We start from the raw sequence: 19,288 nt of genomic DNA on the forward strand, positions 1-19,288 counted from the left end.
AAAAACCTCATATGGGACTTTTCTAGAGGAGTTTACAACAAAAACCTTATATAGGACTTTTCTAGAGGAGTTTGTAAATTACCTCTAAAATCATGAGTTCTATAACGTAGAGGCACTTTGTACTTTAAAAACTGCCCAGAAAACCTTTTACTCTAGAGACACTTTTTATATATTTTCAACATATTTTGTTAATTCTTATCTCGTAGAGGCATTTTTTCGGCACTTTAAAATATGCCTGATATGTATAAGAAATTTTCTTCAGGCATTTTAAACTCTGTATAAACACTGTTTAGGGCCACTAAAGGGTAAGACCCTGAGCAAACAAGCCAGGCCTAAGGTCAAACCTGTAACTTGCCTAGCATATGTTTGGTTGCTACCCTTAGGATTCTAGCATGATGAATCTTGCCTGAGCAAGCCATGCTATCTCGCTCCACCTGCCTGAGTAAAATCACCGCATTAGTGAAAATGAGACCACTTCTTCCTCCTCCTCCTCACTGCTAGCCTAGGGTTTTTGCAGAGGCCATTTCCCATCGATTCTTCCATCGCTCCCGCAGCGGTGACCAAGGAACTTGCAGATCCGGTGGCCAGTTGTTTCTTTTTCCAGTAAAAATCCTGCATTTGGTGATCTGTTAGAGCGTACGCTACTGGAGAAGTGATCTTTGCTGAGTCATACAAAAATCACATAGTCCCGGTTCGAGTAGGAACCGAGACTAAAGATATTCTTTAGTCCCGGTTCAAAAACCTAGGGGTACTTTTTGATCTTTACTCCTAGTTGAATAGCTGTTAGACCCTCAACAAACTTTAGTCCCGGTTGGTGATACCAACCGAGGCTAATTGTCTCTCTCCTACAGCATCTGTTCTCTCTCTCTTCCTTATCTCCTCCTCCTCCTCCTGCAAAATAAGCTGCCATCAAACCGTCTTGGGACTTATTTTGTATCGGTTTTAATAGTTGAGGGATATGTTGTATTTGGTTTTCCGGTTGAAAGACGAAAATCGGATTCGTTGACAAGTTAAGGGACCTCAGATGAACTTATTCCAAATTAACTGTAATATATATTTGGTTGGTTGCTTATTTTTTAGCCTAGTAATTATAAATTTCAGTATTCCCTCTTGCACCATGGAGTTAAAGAAAAATCCGAGCCGGCTAGCGAATCATCATAAGACTATCAGAGTTCATCATTTATTCACCACATATATATGTTTCCAAGCAAAAGGAAACACTAATTATATAGGTACCACACAAGACACACAAGGTAGCTATTTCTTAGTGGCCAGTCGCGGGGTTCATAGGATAACTCAGCCAGTAGCAAACACCACCAATGCCAATGGGAATGTCTACATTGCAAAACGCCGGGAGGCTCGCCGCCACGCGTTTCATGTCGCCTCTCCGGCAGCCAGGGAACACCTCGTCCATGGGTTGCCCTTTAGCGGGTGCACCGAGCTCCTTGTACATTCCAACCAACATGTGGCTCAGCGCGGGGCACCTACAGAAGCTGTCGTCGATGGCGGCGAGCTGCCGGCAGCAGTCTTGCCGGACTTGCTCGTCCACGGCACCGCCGGCGCACTGGCGCTTCGCCAGCGCCCGGCAGCGGGGCAGCGGGTACATCGGGTAGCCCCGTCCGGCAGCGCATAGCTGCCCGGGGGTATAAACCACCTGGCCACGGTGATCCGCCATTGTCGTCGTTGCCACGAGCATGGAGACAACTACCGGGAGCAACACCGAGAACACTACCTTGATGAAAGCCATTTTCTTTCTATTGTTGTTGCAGAAAATTTTAATTATTCTCAATCCTCAATGAGTGGTTTTATATATGTAGCTACTAAGACTAAAGTGATAGTGATTCAAGAATGGACACAAAACTTTTAGCATGAGTGATTAGCTTGTGGTTTTGAATGAAATATTTATTGTGATTCACAGCTAATCTAGGCATCATCTGGGGAAAAAAAAGTTGGCTAAAGTGGATTCATATGGACCACACTCTTTAATTGTTTAAACCCATTTTCATTCTTCCGTGCAAGAAAATAAATGCATAAACTACTAACAGACACATAGTTATGGAAGGCAACAAAAATATTTTGATCTTTATTTCCATGGCTTTTTGTATAGTGGTCCAATTTGATAAACAAAAAAATGATACTTCAGAACAAATATTGTTAAAAAGAATGCTCTGCAAGCTACAAAGTATGCAGTAAAGAAAGCGGCAACACTAGATTCAGAAAATTAAATAACGTGTGCGTTCTCTGTATATACGTGCCTGATCAAGCATATATTGGAGTTTTCTGAAAAACAAAATTCATATATAAGATAGCTTTGATGTGCACGTTCAGTCTTTCACCTACTTTTTTTTTTTGTTGTACTGCAATCTTGAGAGGCCTAGGCAGTTGGATAACAGAGATATATTAACAAGGCACGGAATTATATTTATATGGACATAAGAAGCACGTACGCATAATCACTTTGTTGAAAAATGTTGCAAATTAAAGGCTAGAAATATTGTCTGCTATAACTTTTCCCGTTGCAATTTGCACTACTAGGAAAAGCATTATCGCAAGCGGCCGAAAAGGGTCTTCGCAGGCGGGGCGGCCGTCCGCCTGTAAGCCAACGACTATGAAGATCGCCGATCTTCGCAGGCGGGGAGGCCGTCCGCCTGCGAAGATAATTTTCGCAGACGGACGTTGGCTAGTCCGGTCCGCCTGCGAAAATAGGAATCGTCCGCTTGCAAAAAAGAAAACTTCCGCCTGCGAAGATAGGTAGAAAATATTGAAATTTAAATATAATTTGGCCGTAAATTACTTTTAAATTATTTATTAGAAATTCTTGCAGGTACATATATTGGAATATTATCAAGCATTTGGTACTGAGAAATCTACTTATATTGCATAAATCAAAAGTGTTGCCAAAATATATATATTACAATATTGTTTTACATTGTCACTTCAAATAACGTCATCTAGTTACATTATGGCATAGCAGTGTTCCACTCCCGAAGATCCTTGAATTCGTCACTTGCCGCTAGGGCACCCTCTGGGTCGAAGAAATCTCCTTTGACATGACAGCACTCATGGTGGATGAAGTGGCACAGATCACGCTGCACATTTGTGATACCTGTATCGTCAAAGCTTGTTCGACATTCTAATCTTGGCAACTGCATGCATTGAAATTAATCAATATATTAGTATCATAAATATCAAGAGCTGTCTAGTAAATAGTATAGAGACTTACATCCTCCGCGTTAGTCCTGTACCGTCCATTAACCCTAAGGAATTCGCACGCATAATACCCGCAAAGGACCGTTCCTCGCGGTTGCTTGTGACACTGAAGGACATATCATAGAAAAAAGTAGTTATAATTTGCAATTAGTGAAACTATTGGAATACATAAAGTGAGTGGAGTATTACCGGCCAATAGGTACGTACTAGCAGCTTCTCCCGTGTTCGTGTCTGTTCTCCACCCTTGAACTTGTAGTATTGGTATGCACTGTATGAATGTCATACCATTTCAGAGTAAGGAGGATATTTATTTGTAATACATCCATATACAAATGCAAGAGTCATAATAACTTACTACTGTAAGATTGTTAGAAATTCTTTGTATTGCTTGTGTTTGTAATCGAGAGGATCCAAGACTACCACGGTTCCGTCTTTAGGGTGGATGAGTAAACAGATATAATGATCGCTACATATTAATAACATTATAATTAGTTAGTAACAGCTAAAATAAGACATATGTGTACAAGATAAATGTACCGAACTTACTTAAAATTATAAGCGGCCATGACGACTCTCTTATTTTGAAAGTGCAAGAAGGCTCGTCCAATGTACTGTGCGACAGTAATCAATTTCTCCTTGTGCAAGCCCTTCTTGTATTCTGCTATCTCTTTCGGATTCTTGCCCTTCAGCTGGTCTGACCCTGGATCTAGCGTAACGGTATGCTGTGTTTGGCAGATCTGAGTTGGATCCAAGAAGCCGATGGGTTCTTTTTTCTTCTTAGCATCCATGTATTGCATCCTACATAAGAAGTTTGTTAGTAGCAATCACATGGAGTTGTATTGTACATATTTTTTATCTAATTAATTAAAATTCGTACTCACATGCACCAAACACCGACATAGTTGACGTCCATCTTATCCCGACGATATATGGCGTGGAGATCTGAGAAATCTAGCCATACGTAACCTTCTTCGCCGAAACAATCTGCCGGTGATCGAGCTATTATATTGCCCAAGCCTTTCTTGCTGGCCTCCATGTAGAAGTTATGTAACCTTCTCATCTCCCATGGTGCTTCTTTCAGTGCCCATTCCGGCAAGAGTGCTTTCCCATGTTCGTACTTTTCCGGGCAATCATCGGTTGCGAAGTATGTTGGCCCGGCTAGCACAGAAGCCTTCTGGGGGTCGTCATCTCTGAGCTTGGCACGTTCCTTACCCCCTCTGAAGACGGTTAGCATGAACTTCTCCTTGTTCGCATCTTTGGACTTGGATTCGTGGCTCCTAATCACTCGTGGCACCTCGGGTTCTTTCGCAGGAGAAGGGTCTTCAAATATCTCTGGCTCTGTACCATCCCATTCCAATCCTGGTACTTCATCTTTGACTGACCCGACTGATGCCACAAATTCCACCTCTGGTTCTGCCACTGTAATCTCTATGGGCACATCCGGCACTTGAATCTCCATGGCTGTCTCCGGCGGTGCAATCTCCATGGCTGTCTCCGGCGGTGCAGTCTCCATGGCTGTCTCCGGCAATGCAATCTCCGGTGGCACTTCCGGCACTGGATTTTCCTTACCAAGTTCAGGATCATCCGCCTTATCAGTCACCTTCCTCTTAGGAGGCCTCGGAGGTTTTCCCAAACCCGGTTTAGGCAACACAGGTTTTTCCCCGGCGTCGGTGCCCAATCCAAAGAATATGTCATTCTTATGCCAGAGAATTACAAGATCGACCGCATCCCCAAGTACGGATATACCATCTGCAGTCGGGTAGTCAATGTCGTAGGACTCAAACCCTTCGTGGACCACTTGTGGCTGCACCTTGGCATACGCATCGGGTAAGAACTGTTCATTGTATGTTCTACCAGGGATAGCAATGGCTGTAGCGGCCTCAAGAGTTTTACCGGAGCGTCCAATGGGAACGTCCAATCTGCAGGGTGTATTCTCCTTGAGGTCATCGAAGGGGTAATCTGGCTCAGTTTCTTTGGTTTCGGGGCGAAGCAAAATCATGTGCTTCGACCGTAGAAATCATGGACGAACGGTCGACGACGAGCTTCGGTCGTGGACAACGAAGGAAGGGCCGGCGACGAGGTTCGGCCATGGACGACGAACGGCCTACGACGAGGTTCGGCCGTGGACGACGACCGGCCGAAGACGTCGTTCGCGGCCGAGGACGTATTCGCTCGTGGACGACGATCGGCCGATGAAGCCGTTCAGCCGCGAGCGGAGGGGTGGGCAACGGTGGTGGAGGGGCCAACGGCGGCGGTGGCCGTGCGCGCGGTGGAGGGGCCGGCGGCGGTGGAGGAGCCGATGGCGGAGGAGAGCGAGCTCGACGGTGGCGGTGGATGAGCCGGCAGCGGTGGATGAGCTCGACGGTGGCGGTGGCGGTGGATGAGCCGGCGACGGGGCTGCCTCGGTGGAGCGTGGTGGACGACGACGGTCGGCTGCGGCGGAGGACGACGGTCGGAGAGCGAAGGTCGCAGGCGGGGCGGCGGCGGAGGACGGCGGAGGCGTGCGGCGGTGAAAAATTTCGGCAGCCTGACGGCGCCAAATTTTTTAGGGTTCCCGCCTGGACTTAGAAATTTTGGCGCCGCGGGCTTGCCCTTATATAGGGCAAAGATCTTCGCAAGCGGGCGGTCCGCCTGCGAAGATCTTTTCAACAAACTAGTAATTGCACATAAAAATATTTACACTTTTCAAATATTACTAACTTTAAATTTTTTTAACTAAATTTTCACAATTCAAATGGTAATTGCACATAAAAATTAGTACTTAGAAATTAATATGCAAAATGTTGAGTACAATTGTTCGTCAATTTGCGATACGATCACACATACGACCATTACATAACTACTAACTTCTTAGATGTTTATATGCCACTCAACAATCATTACCCTTTAACATTTTTGCCCACACCGTCCGTGCGCATGTAAGGCTTCACGGTCTTCTGAGTAGATGTCTCGACATTCTTAATCTTCTGTACAAACTGACTATAAAGTGGCATACTATCATATTGGTTGTAATCTTCGACATCTTCAACCCCATCCACTCCCAATATCTTTTGTTTCCCTGGTAGCACTATATCTTTCTTCAAATTTGAAGGGTCTTTCACATAAAACACTTGTGCCACGCGATTGGCGAGTACCCAAGGATCATCCTTGTGACCCACTCTCGCAAGGTCAACAACAGTAAGACCGAACTTATCAACATTTACCCTGTTCGGGTATTTTACCCACTGGCACTTAAATATGGGGAATTGCATTGTGTGCCCATAGTCAATTTCCCATATTTCTTCAATAAACCCGAAGTATGATTGTTTTTCACCGGCTTCATCAATTGCCTCCACACGGACACCGCTGTTTTGTGTACAGGTCTTATTATCTCGGGCTCTTGTGCTAAACGAATATCCATTAATGTCATATCCCTGCCAAGAATTTACTGTAGTTGATGGACCACAAGCCAACCGCTTCATAGTTATTTCATCGGTAGTTTCTCCCTCAGGTAAGTCTAGGTCTCGCAACCAATCTATGAAGAGACGCTTGTGTTCTTTCATTATCCACTCGGTGGAGCGACCCTTATTGTTAGCTCGTATTAGTTCGATATGTTGATCGATGTACGGCTCGACGATAGCAAACTGATGAAGCACGCTGAAGTGAGCTTCTTGGAATGATTTGTGATCATGGGTGACGAATCTCTTCTTTCCTATCGTTCCCCTGCCACTCAATCTGCCCTCGTGTTGGGGCACAGGTACTCCAATTGCATATCCATCCTTGAGATAATCGATACAGCACTCGACAACCTCTTCAGTACTATAATCCTCAACCATTGATCCCTCTAGATGTGCACGATTTCGGACGTAACCCTTCAGAACCGCCATGTAACGCTCGTATGACCACATTTGATGGAGGTACAATGGGCCAAGCGCAACCATCTGCGGCACAATGTGAACAATGAGGTGCTCCATCATATCAAAAAATGACGGAGGGAAACACATCTCAAGTTGGCACTGGGTCTCATGTGCGAATGTACGGAGATTTCCTAACTCTTCGAGACTAATGACCTTCTGTGACACTGCGTTGAAAAAGTAGCACAACCTTGTGATAGCAACCTTTAAATGCTCCGGTTTTATGGCTCTTATTGCAATTGCAAGAAACACGGTGAGCAAGACATGGCAGTCGTGTGAATTATAACCAGATACCGACAAATCTTTCATTGAAACTAGTCGACTGATGTTTGATGAGAAACCTATGGGCAGTCTGACATTACGGAGTGAGTTGCAAAATGACTTCTTCTCCTTAGGTGTCAGTGTGAAACAGGCTGGTGGAAGATATACTTTGCCATTCTTTTCTCCTTCTTGAGGGTGTAACTCTTCCCTGATTCCCATCTCGACTAGGTCCATCGTTGATTGCAGACCATCTTTAGTCTTCTTCGGCATGTCCAACAATGTTCCAACTATGTTGTCAAACACATTCTTCTCTAGATGCATGACGTCTATGGCATGCTGAACCTCCAGATCTTTCCAGTACGGGAGGTACTTAAAAAATATGGAATGCTTCTTGAATGGGGGAGGGAGTTTATCATCTGGCTTCGAACTGTCATCTTGCTTCTTACTATCCCCTCCCTTCGTATTCTTCTCGGGTTTCTTGCGCTTTGTCCCCTTTGATGGTTTCTTAGTCATTTTTCCAAACTCGCAAACAATTTTCTCTATCATTGCACACACATTTTCTCCCGATGTAGGTTTTGGTGCAGGATCAGTCTCTTCAGTACCATCGAACTCCGCCTTCATCTTACGGTACTTGTGATTTGTGCGTAGGAACCGCCGGTGCCGCATGTACACAAGCTTGTTGGAACCCGGGAGATACCTATAGGACGTTCCATTCAAGCAGATCACACATCCTGTTTTACCTTTAATTTGACCTGAAACTAAAAACATTGCTGGATAATCGTTAATGGTCACGAAGATGATTGCCTTCACTGTGAAGTATTCCCTTAAGTACTCGTCCCACACTTTCAATCCCTCTTTCCATAAATCGGCCATATCTTCCAACAATGGTCCAAGAAATACGTCTATATCAATACCAGGCTAACGGGGTCCCTGTATGAGGATACAGAGTAGTACGTATTTTCGCTTTTGACAAAGCCAGGTAGGAAGATTATACATGGTGAGAAGCACTGGCCAAGTACTATGTGAACTGCTCATGTCTCCAAAAGGATTAACTCCATCAGTACTCAGGGCAAATCTAATGTTCCGTGGGTCTTTAGCAAACTCTCTATACTGCGCATCAAAGGTTCTCCATTGACGAGCATCTGCCGGGTGTCGAATCATCCCATCCTTCTTGCGCCCTTCTTCATGCCAGTGCATTAGTTCCGCATCTCGCGGGTTTGAGTATATTCGTGTAATGCGGTCTTTCACAGGAAGGTACCACATCACAAGCTGCGGGATTTTTCTCTGTCGTCCCTCAGTTGCTTCAGAGGGTTCTAGGCTAGTATTGCTATTCGACTTGTACCAGCTTGCACCGCATGTTGGACATTCATCCAAAGAAGCGTACTCTTTCCTATACAGTATGCAGTGATTTACGCACGCATGAATCTTTTCCACACCAAGTGAAAGGGGGCATATGAGTTTCTTTGCTTGATATGTGCTGGATGGTAGTGAGTTAGGCCTCGGTAGCATTTTCTGCAGGAGTTCTAAAAGACTGTCGAAACTGGTATCAGACCATCCATGTCTCGCCTTTAACCTCATAAGTTCAAGAACTGACCGGAGTGTTGTGAAATCACTGTCACAGCCCTTCGACTCATCGTACAAAACTTCCTTTGCTGCCTTCTGTAAAGCTTCAAAGTTATTTAGCCCTCTGGCCGACCCCATCAGCACCTCGGGTTCTGCATTACGTAACATTTTCTCTAGGTCGATTTTGTCCTCAACAGAACCATCGTCATGCACCATGTCTTCAACTTGTGTCGGAACTACATTTTCAGGCTCGTCCACTTGTTCTTCGCCATGACGTGTCCATATTTCGTACTTGTCCATAAATCCGTGAGTTACCAAGTGCTCCTTCACTTTAAAAGCATCGTCAAAGTCCCAGGCTATTTCATTCTTACAGTCAGCACACGGACAAATTATCTTCCTCATATTGTTCTTCTCAGCGTGAACCTTGGCAATACCAATAAATTTAGCCACTTCGTTTCTATATGGAGACAAAAACCTCGGCCAATGATACATCCATTCCCGACTTTCTATATCTCTAAAAAATACACGTAAAATATTTGCACAATTAATACCAAATTTGTAGGGTTTATTGAAAAAACTTATAGCTATTCAAAACTAATTAACTAAAGGTTAAGTTGTAAAGTAATAAAAAATCATAGTTTATTTCAATTTTTTTTACACAGACATGCCAAATTAGCACATTAGGAAAATCTAACAAAATCAATTCATCGGCATATTACAAAATACTATAACTATTTTTTGATTGCACTGAATAAATAGACATTTAAAATTTTTTTCTCTCTCTATACATGACAAGAGCTAGATCTAGATCTAGAACTAGGTGGTGGATATGATAGCAAAAAATTAAAAAACAAGAATTTATGTTACCACATTAAACCACTACAACAAGAGGCATCAAGTATTACACATACATCTAACATAAACAAATGACAAGAAATAAAATTAAAAAACATGGAGCTCTTCCTTCAAAATTTTGGATGCATAAATCCATCACAAATTAAGGTCTAAAAGCTTAAAAAAAATGCATACCTAGTGTGGAAATGAGTAGATCTAAGTACCGTAGAAAAATCCCCCGAAGATTTGAAGTTCAAAACCTCCCCCCTATATTTAAGTCACTTTAGGAGAGAGAAACGTCGGGGAGAATGAACAGGGCTCGGGGAGGAAGAAGACTATATAGGGGCATCTTTGCAGGCGGGCCATATAAGCGTCGCCTGCGAAGATTGATCTTTGCAGGCGGGCCATATAAGAGTCGCCTGCGAAGATTTATCTTTGCAGGCGCACGTCGTCTGCCGCTTGCGAAGATCGATTTTCGCAGGCGACGCTTATATGGCCCGCCTGCAAAGATCAATCTTCGCAGGCGGACCGCCCCCTCCACCCCAGGTACCATTTTTGCCGGCGGGGTTTTGGCTCCGAATTACGTGCACGCCTGCGAAAATTTATCCCCTACGACGCCGAAAATGAGATTTCTAGTAGTGTTGCACCAGCCCTTCCCTTATTTTATAAGTAAAGAGTAAAGGAGATTAAAAAAATGTCTTAAGCGGGGTAGGTTTGTTCATTCCTGAAGGAAAAACGAGGCCGGATTTGTTAGCTTGGAGAGCGAGTTAATTTAATGTCTTTCAGAAATGCATTTACTTTGAAATGTTGGTTTTACCATATATATCCATTTACGATCTTAACTATTGCAAAATAAACTATAAACTATTTGTGATTTTTTTAACTTGTCAGACAAAGTCTCCAATCCATATAGGTTTGTTGCCATTCATGTTTATAATAATATATTCATAAAAAATATTTAAATAAAACAACACAAGTATATTTATTGTAAATCTATGAATGCAATTATTCGCATAGATTATATTATATCGCATAGATTGTATAGACCTGTGACTACCATATGTTTTTTGACACGTCATGAAACCAATCCTACTGTTTGTCAGTTGCTTATCGGGTGACACATTTGATGAAAACAAGCGTAGGAATAATAACAAAACTAAAAGAAGAGAGGAACATCGTTTCTACTCCTTTCAATTCAGATTATAAGTCGTTTTGACTTGGGTCAAAGTTAAATTGCTTCAAGTTTGACAAGTTTATAGAAAAAAAGTAGTTACACTTTCATCACAAGACAAATATATTATGGAAATATATTTAATATATATATATATATATATATATATATATATATATATATATATATATATATATATATATATATATATATATATATATATATATATATATATATATATATATATATATTAATTGAAACTAAATTACTGTTGTAAATATTACTATATTTGTATACAAACTTAGTCAAATTTAAACTAGTTTGATTTTGACCAAAACTAAAACGACTTATAATCAGAAACAAAGGGAGTACTCTTATTTCTTACTAGTAAAATGGCCGTGCTTTGCTATGGATAAAAGAAAATATATTATAATATGTAATAGATATTAAAAATTATCGAATATATTAATGCCACTTGCTTACTTGTTTGAATATACAGTATTTACTTGTTTGAACCATATATTTGGACTATTCCATAATATAAAAAAACAGGAGCCTATTTGGAAAACAGTGGGGGTGGCAGATTCACTACCACCACATCTAGGGACTTTTATGTACAACCTTCGTTTTGAATATAAGGATGTGTCTATGTTGTTTATCAGGTGTTTGTCGAATACTTATATCAAAAGATTCATTTTTAGTCACTTCAGTTGTCAATTTTTGAATTTTGAATTATTTAGATATCATTTACAAGAATCTGATTACCTATGCAATCACTGAAATGATGGGAATCAAAGTAATCAGTGCATGAATACTTATAGTGTGGTACCAAAGAATGGAGGGAGTGAATAAGAAATGCAACATTCAAATATTATAGATGTTACTATTAATTGTCAGATCACAAAAAAATACGGCAGCTTATTATAGAGGGCACCTTTAGGCTGCGATTCGGCCGACATGGGCGCTCTCCTCAACAAGAAATTCCCTTTTTCCATCATGAAATTAAAGAACAACGAAGGCTAGCTAGCAAACCAGCAAGATATATTCAGAAGAACATTGAAGTTCATCATTTATTCACCACATATATATAAATAGATGCTTCCTGACAAAAGAAAGCACTAATTATTTAGCAACCCCACATAGTCACACACACACAGCTAACTATAGTAGCCTAGTGACCGGTTCTTGGGGTCCTAGGATACCCAAGCCAGTAGCAGACACCACCAGGCCCATTGGGGATGTCCACGTTGCAGAACGCCGGGAGGCTCGCCGCCGCGCGCTCCAAGTCCCCTCTCCGGCAGCCGGGGAACACCTCGGCCATGGGGTGCCCGGCCTCGGTGGCGCCGAGCTCCCTGTAGATGCCTGACAGCATGTGATCGAGCGCCCCGCACCTGCACCAGCCGTCGTCGACGGCGGCGAGCTGCCGGCAGCAGTCTTGCCAGACTTGCTCGTCCGCGGCGCTGGCCGCGCCACGGCCAACGCATTGGCGCCTCACCAATGTTCGACATTGCGGGAGTGAGTATGTCGGATAGCTTATTCCTGGCCGACATTGCTCACCGGGGCTGTAGACTTGGTGGTGGTCCGCCATGGTCGCCATCGCCGCCGCGAGCACGGAGAGAACGACGAGGAGCAATACCGAGAACACTACCTTGTTGGAAGCCATATTTTGCTTAGTTTGTGAAAAATCTTAATTAACTGTGATAGCTAGGCTCTTCGTCTCTGGGTGGTTTTATATATAGCTATAAAGACCAAAGTGATTCAAGAACAGATAGAAATTTTTTGGCTGTTCATGAGCTATTTATGGATTTGCTTGTGGTTCTGTATGAAACATCTATTGTGATTCACACGCCTAATCTGGGGCATCATATGGACAACAGATGGTTAAAGTGGATTGATATGTACTACACTCTTTAATTATTTGAATTTGTTTGATCCTTACGTGGAAGAAAATAAATGCTATATGTGGCTATAGAAAGACTAATTAAAGTGATTCAACTTTGAAGAACGGCCACAAAATTGTTTTAGCTGTTCATGCGTGGTTAGTATGCTCTTGGGGTTTTGCATGACTGGCATGAGCAATTTGCTTGTGGTTTTGCATGAAATATTTTTTGTTATTCACGGCTAATCTGAGCATTATATATTTTGACAAAAAGTTGGTTTAAAGTGGATTGATATGGACCACACTCTTTAATTATTTGAACTCATTTTCATTCTTCCGTGTAAGAAAAGAAATGCACACACCGTCAACAGACATATAGTACTATGGGTAACAAAATCTTTTGATATTTATATTTATCCAATTTGTTTAATGACGAAAAGGATAGTTCAAAGCAAATTATGTTTATAGCTACCCGTGGCATGATTTTGTTGTTATGTCATATCGGAAGTGGTCTTGAAGTAATAACACCTTGATGTAATTTGTAAGATCAACAAAGTTTCCTTTGTCTTCAAAGAATGTTTGCTAATTTGCAAAAGGAAAAAAGAGTATTGTTAGCTTGGGGATTGAGCTTAATGTTTTTCCATAAATGTATTTATTCTTAATGTCGGTTTATCATATCGATGATGTTAGTTATTTCAAAGTAAACAATACTCATTGGGAAAGACTCTGAGGGAAAAAATTATGCGGGATCTTTGATGAGGACATCCCAGCTACACTTGACGTGAACAAGGCTGATGGTTACGTTATACATCACATGGAGAAATTTGAAGATGACGTAAACCAAGTTGATGGCTTACGTCTTAGTAAGAACGATCAAACATATCATGGTCCAATTATGCACAGCCATGCTAAGAAAATACAACTAGAGGTGAACTCACTCTTTGCTCAACTTAACCCAAATTTTAATGAGAATTTTATACTACCTAAATATTCTACCTTTGTCTTGCTAAGGTTTACATCGGAAGACATCATTACTACGCCAAGAAGGATGGGTTATGTTGAGGATGACAAGAGTTACACCGAGCAGGAATTAGCCCATGCACTACCAGCAGCTGTCTACGCCAACAAAAAGTTGGTTTACGCTACAAAGGCTCAACATCCAAGGCTTGTACGACCCAGCCAGTCAAGTTACGGGTTGCATGGCATACATGGTTGGAAAGAGGGGCATGTCTAGCTTCCAATGCTTCAAACCCCATCTCAATATCACTTTCCAATAAAAAGTTAGAGCATTTTTACTGAGGACTGCGCAGGAGCTGAAGGGCTGTGCGTGAACCCGAGAAAACTTTTTGCATTCTCATTTATGTTAGCCTTGATCACCAGAACGTGGCTTCTTATGTTCACACCTACGCTAGGAGGAATGTTCCTAGTATAAATACACTTCTAATTCATCCATTAGACAACTTTTGTTCAATTGAAAACCTCATGTATGAGAGATTATTGAAGTCTGCATAAGTCTTACCCTTTTTGTTCTCGTGAGTTCTTTTGGGCTTGTGAGAAGGATCCTCTTGTGTCCCCTAGTTCGTGATTTTGGCCCTCGGGCCTCTTGTGTGGATTAGTTCTGGATTGTGGTTCTGTAATTGCTCGTTTTGACGGGTCAGAGTCCAGGAAACTTCGGATCATTCTCACACTCACCACTTGGTCGCATCCAACCTTGGCAGGTATAAAGCTAGTTATCCTCTAGCTACGAGTAGCTAGTTACCCTCTTGTGTACAATTTATGCCGGTGCTCTTTTGCTTCAAACCTACTACCGTGAAGATCGGGTCACCTCTCGCGATTGCGTTCGCAACAACCTTGGTTATTCGCTCTTCTAGAAATACTTCTATTTACTGTCGGCACGAATCTTCACGAAAGCAATAGCTTACATAGACATCTTTAATACTATAGAGGCATTGCAAAAATATCGCACAAGTGCCTTTTGAATAATCTCTATAAATGGGGAAACATTTTATAGAATGTCTCCATTCACAATGTGATTTTTCTAGAAGCATTTTTATGTGTATAAGAGAGTGGTAAATTTTAAAGTGCCAAAAAGATTGATTCTCAAACAAAGTAAATTTGTCTCTAAAATAAAAAAAGTTCCAAGCAATTATTAAAGTGCTTCTAAAATGTGTCTCTAGGCTATAGAACTCCTAAGTTTAGAGATGATTTCAAAATCAGCTATAGAAAAGTGCCCACGTACTTAAAGTTTTTCATGTGCTTGGAGCAGTCATCACCTCCTACCTCAGCTCATGTCCCCAAATTCTCACCTTCTCTCTTGTCTCAACTCCCCACCTCCCTTCCTTCTCCTTGGCCGGAGGCCCAATCTCCGTCCAGAGTGCAATCCATGTGCAGGGGCAGCGAGCTACCCCAACTTTTCCTACTCTCTCCCACTACCTAACTCTCCTTCCATCTAAGCTGAAGTCCCAATGTTTGGCCAGATGCGTAGTGACGGTGCCAACGTCAACTCATCCAACCATGGGGACGGCCGTCAAATTTGTTAAGGTTTATTTTGGTTACAATCTGAAAAACCGTGAAGTATTTTGGGATTGGTGAAAAACCGAGGTCATGCATAATTTCTTCCACATACTTTAGGAAAATATATCGTAATAAGAATTTCTAAAAGCATTACATAAAAAAAAACTTCCAAGAACAAAACTAAAGAAGAGAGGAACATCCATTCCACTTTTTTATTTCTTATTAGTACTATCACATACATAAGAGGAGAAAATTATAGATGCTACAATTAATTGTTGGCGATCTCACCACCAAATTAAAATAGTGCAGATTATTAAAGAGGGCACTTTTAGGCTGCGTTCGAGCGCAGGAGAAAGAGAGAAATATTGTTTCGTTTTTCGCGCGCACGCTTCCCGAACTACTAAACGGTATGTTTTTTTCAAAAAATTTCTATAGGAAAGTTGCTTTAAAAAATTATATTAATCCATTTTTGAAGTTTAAAATAGTTAATACTTTATTAATTATGTGCTAATGGCTCACCTCGTTTTGCGTATCTTCCCAATCTCCTCAATCCCCTCCTTCTCAAACACACCCTTAGTTTGCAAAATCCGCACTCCGTCAGCATGGATGCCATGCCTGCCATCCTCTGGCCGACGCAGCCCAGCAGCGGTGCTATTCGGTCGACATGAGCACCATGAAATTCTTTTTTTTCACAAAATGAAATTAAATAACAACGAAATATTGCTACCCAATTGGCAAGATGTATTCAGAAGAACATTGAAGTTCATCATTTATTCACCATATGTATATATGCTTCCTGACAAATGAAAGCACTAGTTATTTAGCAACCCCACAGAGTCATACACACAGCTAGCTTTAGTAGCCTAGTGACCAGTTCTCGGGGTCCTAGGATAACCTAGCCAGTAGCAGACACCACCTGTCCCATTGGGGATGTCCACGTTGCAGAACGCCGGGAGGCTCGCCGCCGCGCGCTCCAAGTCCCCTCTCCGGCAGCCGGGGAACACCTCGGCCATGGGGTGCCCAACATCGGTGGCGCCGAGCTCCCTGTAGATGCCTCCAACCATGTGGTTGAGCGCCGAGCACCTGCACCAGCTGTCGTCGACCGCGGCGAGCTGCCGGCAGCAGTCCTGCCGGAGTTGCTCGTCCACGGCGCCGCCGGGTGCGCCGTGGCCCACGCACTGGCGCTTCACCACCGCCCGGCAGCGTGGCAGCGAGTACATCGGGTAGCCCATTCCTGGCTGACAACGCTCGCCGAGGCTGTACACCACCTGGTCTTTGTGGTGGTCCGCCATGGTCGCCGTCGCGGCGAGCACGGAGACGATGATGAGGAGCAACGCCGAGAACACTACCTTGTTGGAAGCCATGGCTTTTTGTTTGCAGAAAATCTTTAGTCTGAATTTGTATGAGAGGGATAGGTTTAAGGTCTTCATCTATTGGTGGTTTTATATATAGCTATAAAGACTAAAGTGATTTAAGAAGGGACATAAAAGTTTTAGCTGTTCATGAGCTAATAGATTAACTTGTGGTTTTGTATACATATAAAATATTAATTGTGATCCACGCCTAATGTGGGCATCATATGGACTAAAGTTGGTAAAAGTGGATTGATATGCACCACACTCTTTATTAATTTGAACCTTCCGTGGAAGAAAATTAAAGAAATGCACATAATGTCAACAGACATATATAGTTTTGCATGCAAGGTAACAAAATCAGTTCATCTTTATTTCCATGGCTTGTATAGTGATCCAAATTGTGGAACAATAAAAAGAATAGTTCTGAACAAATACTTTAAAAAGAATGCTCTGGAAGCTGCAGTAACGAAAGCTGCATCACTAGATTTCAGAAAATTAAGAAATTAACGTGCCTGATGAAGCATATAAGTATTGGAGTTTTCTGAAACACAAATATCATATATATAGATAGCTTTACGCGCACGTTGGATAACAGGGTTATATTAACAAGGCACGGCATTATATATGGCCAGGAGAAGTACGCACGCATAATCACTTTGTTTAAAAATTAATGATACAAATTAAATGTTAGGAATATTTTGTGCTATAACTTTGTCGACTTGTAATAAAGTAAAAAATACGTGAGGTTAAAATATAGGTATTATGTGAGGTGGAAGGAAGAGGTTTTTTATTTCGTGACAAAGGAAAAAGAAACAAGCTAGAGGGTTGTTAGCATGGGGTGTGAGTTTAATGTCCTTCAAAATCTATATTTATTTGGAATTGTTGGTTTGACCATATGAATGACCTTAGTTTTTGCAAAATATACTATACTCCTTGTGTTCCTTTTTATTTGTACAATCACGACATAGTCTCTCTCGCCAATTCATTAATTTTTATCATTCCTATTGATAATCATATATTCATAATAAACAGTTCAATATAACTACAGTTATAGTCTTTTTTTTATGATAAATCAATGAGTGCCATCTTTGAATATTAAATCATATTATATTTTTGCATCTATAAGTGATTAAAAAAATAATCAAGATTTCATTGCCTCCTATACATCCAAAACAGCATCTATTTGTGAACGGAAGCAACACTTTAATGGCTTAACAAGTGATCTTATTTGTGCAGTCAGCGATATACTCTATCTGTACTCTATCTCAACAAAGGAGTATATGAGAACCCTTTTGTTGTGTATGACATGTAGGGGTGAAAACAGTACGGAATTTTTCCGGATTCCGGTCATGTTTTCGGAAACGGAATCGGCCGGTCGGAATTTTTTCGGAATTTCTCGGAATCGGAATCGAAAACGGAAATATTTTCTCGGAAACGGAATCGAATATGATAATAGCAGTTTCCGTCGGAACCCGGAAACGATCGGAAACATTCCGGAAAAATTGTCGGAATTTCCGAAGTTAAAAATACCATAGATTCAATAGTCCATAATTCATCCCTAGCTTCCCAGCCCAACCCAAATCGCGGCGGCATCTACCCTAACCGGCTAACCCTATAGGAGAGAGACCGTCAGACTCAGAACTCAGACGCGACTCGCGAGTTGGAGGCGGAGCGGCGGCTGCGGCATCCAGATCGCGGCATCGCGGCGCCGGCGTGCCCTCACGCCCACCGCCCGTGGCGCCGGCGCCCCACCGCCCACTGCTGGTCGCCTGGCCGGCTGGCCCCCGCCGTCCTCGCTCCCACCATCTCGCGCCGCCCTTGCTCTTCGTCGTTTCGCCGCCGGCCGCCGCCACCATCTCGCACCTCCGCCGGCCTGCTCGGTCCCCGCCATCTCAAGGCGCCGTCCCACCGCGTCTCGCCGTTTCACCGTCGCCACCACCGCCGCCGACGACGGAACAACCACCACACCGACGAGGCGACGACGACACCACCACTGCAGTCTCTTCCTCACCGCCACCAACGCCGACGGCTCCTCGCCTCGCAGCAGCCAGCAGCCCAGCGGCAGCATCTGAGCAACCAGCAGCAGCAGGTGTATATAGTGATTGACTTTGCACTTTTACTAATGCTCTATCATTTTTTTTGAAGGCTAATGGAACGGAACAAGAGACAGAGACAGTAGAAGCGGAATGTTCTAATGAGGATGGCATTGCGCCAATGGATGTTTGAAGAAAATGTTGGTCAATTTAATTTTCAAGTTACATCTAATTTCAAGTTTCCATTTCAAATTAGTGTACTCCTGCTGCACAAGTGGATGAGATATGTTTGAACCATGTACTGATGTGTTTTGTGATTGAACTATGTTTTGTGATGAACTATGTATTTATAGGGTGATGTGTTTTGTGATTGAACTAAGTACTGAAACACTGATGGACTGATGTGCGTTGCTGTTCTGTGATGATTGATGAACTATTGCTGTTCTGTGATGATTGATGTTGTGACCTTAGGTCACGAACAAGATCGGGGATAGGCCGGAAAGAAGTGTTTTCCCGCCTATCCTTAGAAACGAGCTCGAACAGCAAACACAACTTTTGAGGATTACTTTTGTATT

General features: G+C 42.5%; 3 protein-coding genes across 3 annotated transcripts; all 3 read right to left on the bottom strand.

Annotated features, from left to right (window-relative positions):
- Positions 1–1,152: 1,152 nt before the first annotated feature.
- On the bottom strand, positions 1,153–1,924 carry LOC4342721 (seed allergenic protein RAG2-like). Its single transcript, XM_015791178.2, has one exon. It carries the CDS (start codon positions 1,745–1,747, stop codon positions 1,265–1,267), a length of 483 nt encoding a protein of 160 aa, XP_015646664.1. The 5' UTR covers positions 1,748–1,924; the 3' UTR covers positions 1,153–1,264.
- Positions 1,925–11,936: 10,012 nt separating this feature from the next.
- Positions 11,937–12,702, bottom strand: LOC4342722 (seed allergenic protein RAG1-like). The gene has a single exon (NM_001422060.1). It carries the CDS (start codon positions 12,593–12,595, stop codon positions 12,104–12,106), a length of 492 nt encoding a protein of 163 aa, NP_001408989.1. The 5' UTR covers positions 12,596–12,702; the 3' UTR covers positions 11,937–12,103.
- Positions 12,703–15,992: 3,290 nt separating this feature from the next.
- LOC4342723 (seed allergenic protein RAG2-like) lies at positions 15,993–16,738 on the bottom strand. Its single transcript, NM_001403034.1, has one exon. The coding sequence runs from the start codon at positions 16,687–16,689 to the stop codon at positions 16,189–16,191; it is 501 nt and encodes a 166-aa protein (NP_001389963.1). The 5' UTR covers positions 16,690–16,738; the 3' UTR covers positions 15,993–16,188.
- Positions 16,739–19,288: the final 2,550 nt, after the last annotated feature.

Source organism: Oryza sativa, chromosome 7, assembly GCF_034140825.1.
Source record: "Oryza sativa Japonica Group chromosome 7, ASM3414082v1".
Taxonomy (NCBI): domain Eukaryota; kingdom Viridiplantae; phylum Streptophyta; class Magnoliopsida; order Poales; family Poaceae; genus Oryza; species Oryza sativa.

What these genes read in the sequence shown, in the direction of transcription:
- LOC4342721 (XM_015791178.2), bottom strand. Translation starts at nt 1,747, where the DNA reads ATGGCTTTCATCAAGGTAGTGTTCTCGGTGTTGCTCCCGGTAGTTGTC.
- LOC4342722 (NM_001422060.1), bottom strand. Translation starts at nt 12,595, where the DNA reads ATGGCTTCCAACAAGGTAGTGTTCTCGGTATTGCTCCTCGTCGTTCTC.
- LOC4342723 (NM_001403034.1), bottom strand. Translation starts at nt 16,689, where the DNA reads ATGGCTTCCAACAAGGTAGTGTTCTCGGCGTTGCTCCTCATCATCGTC.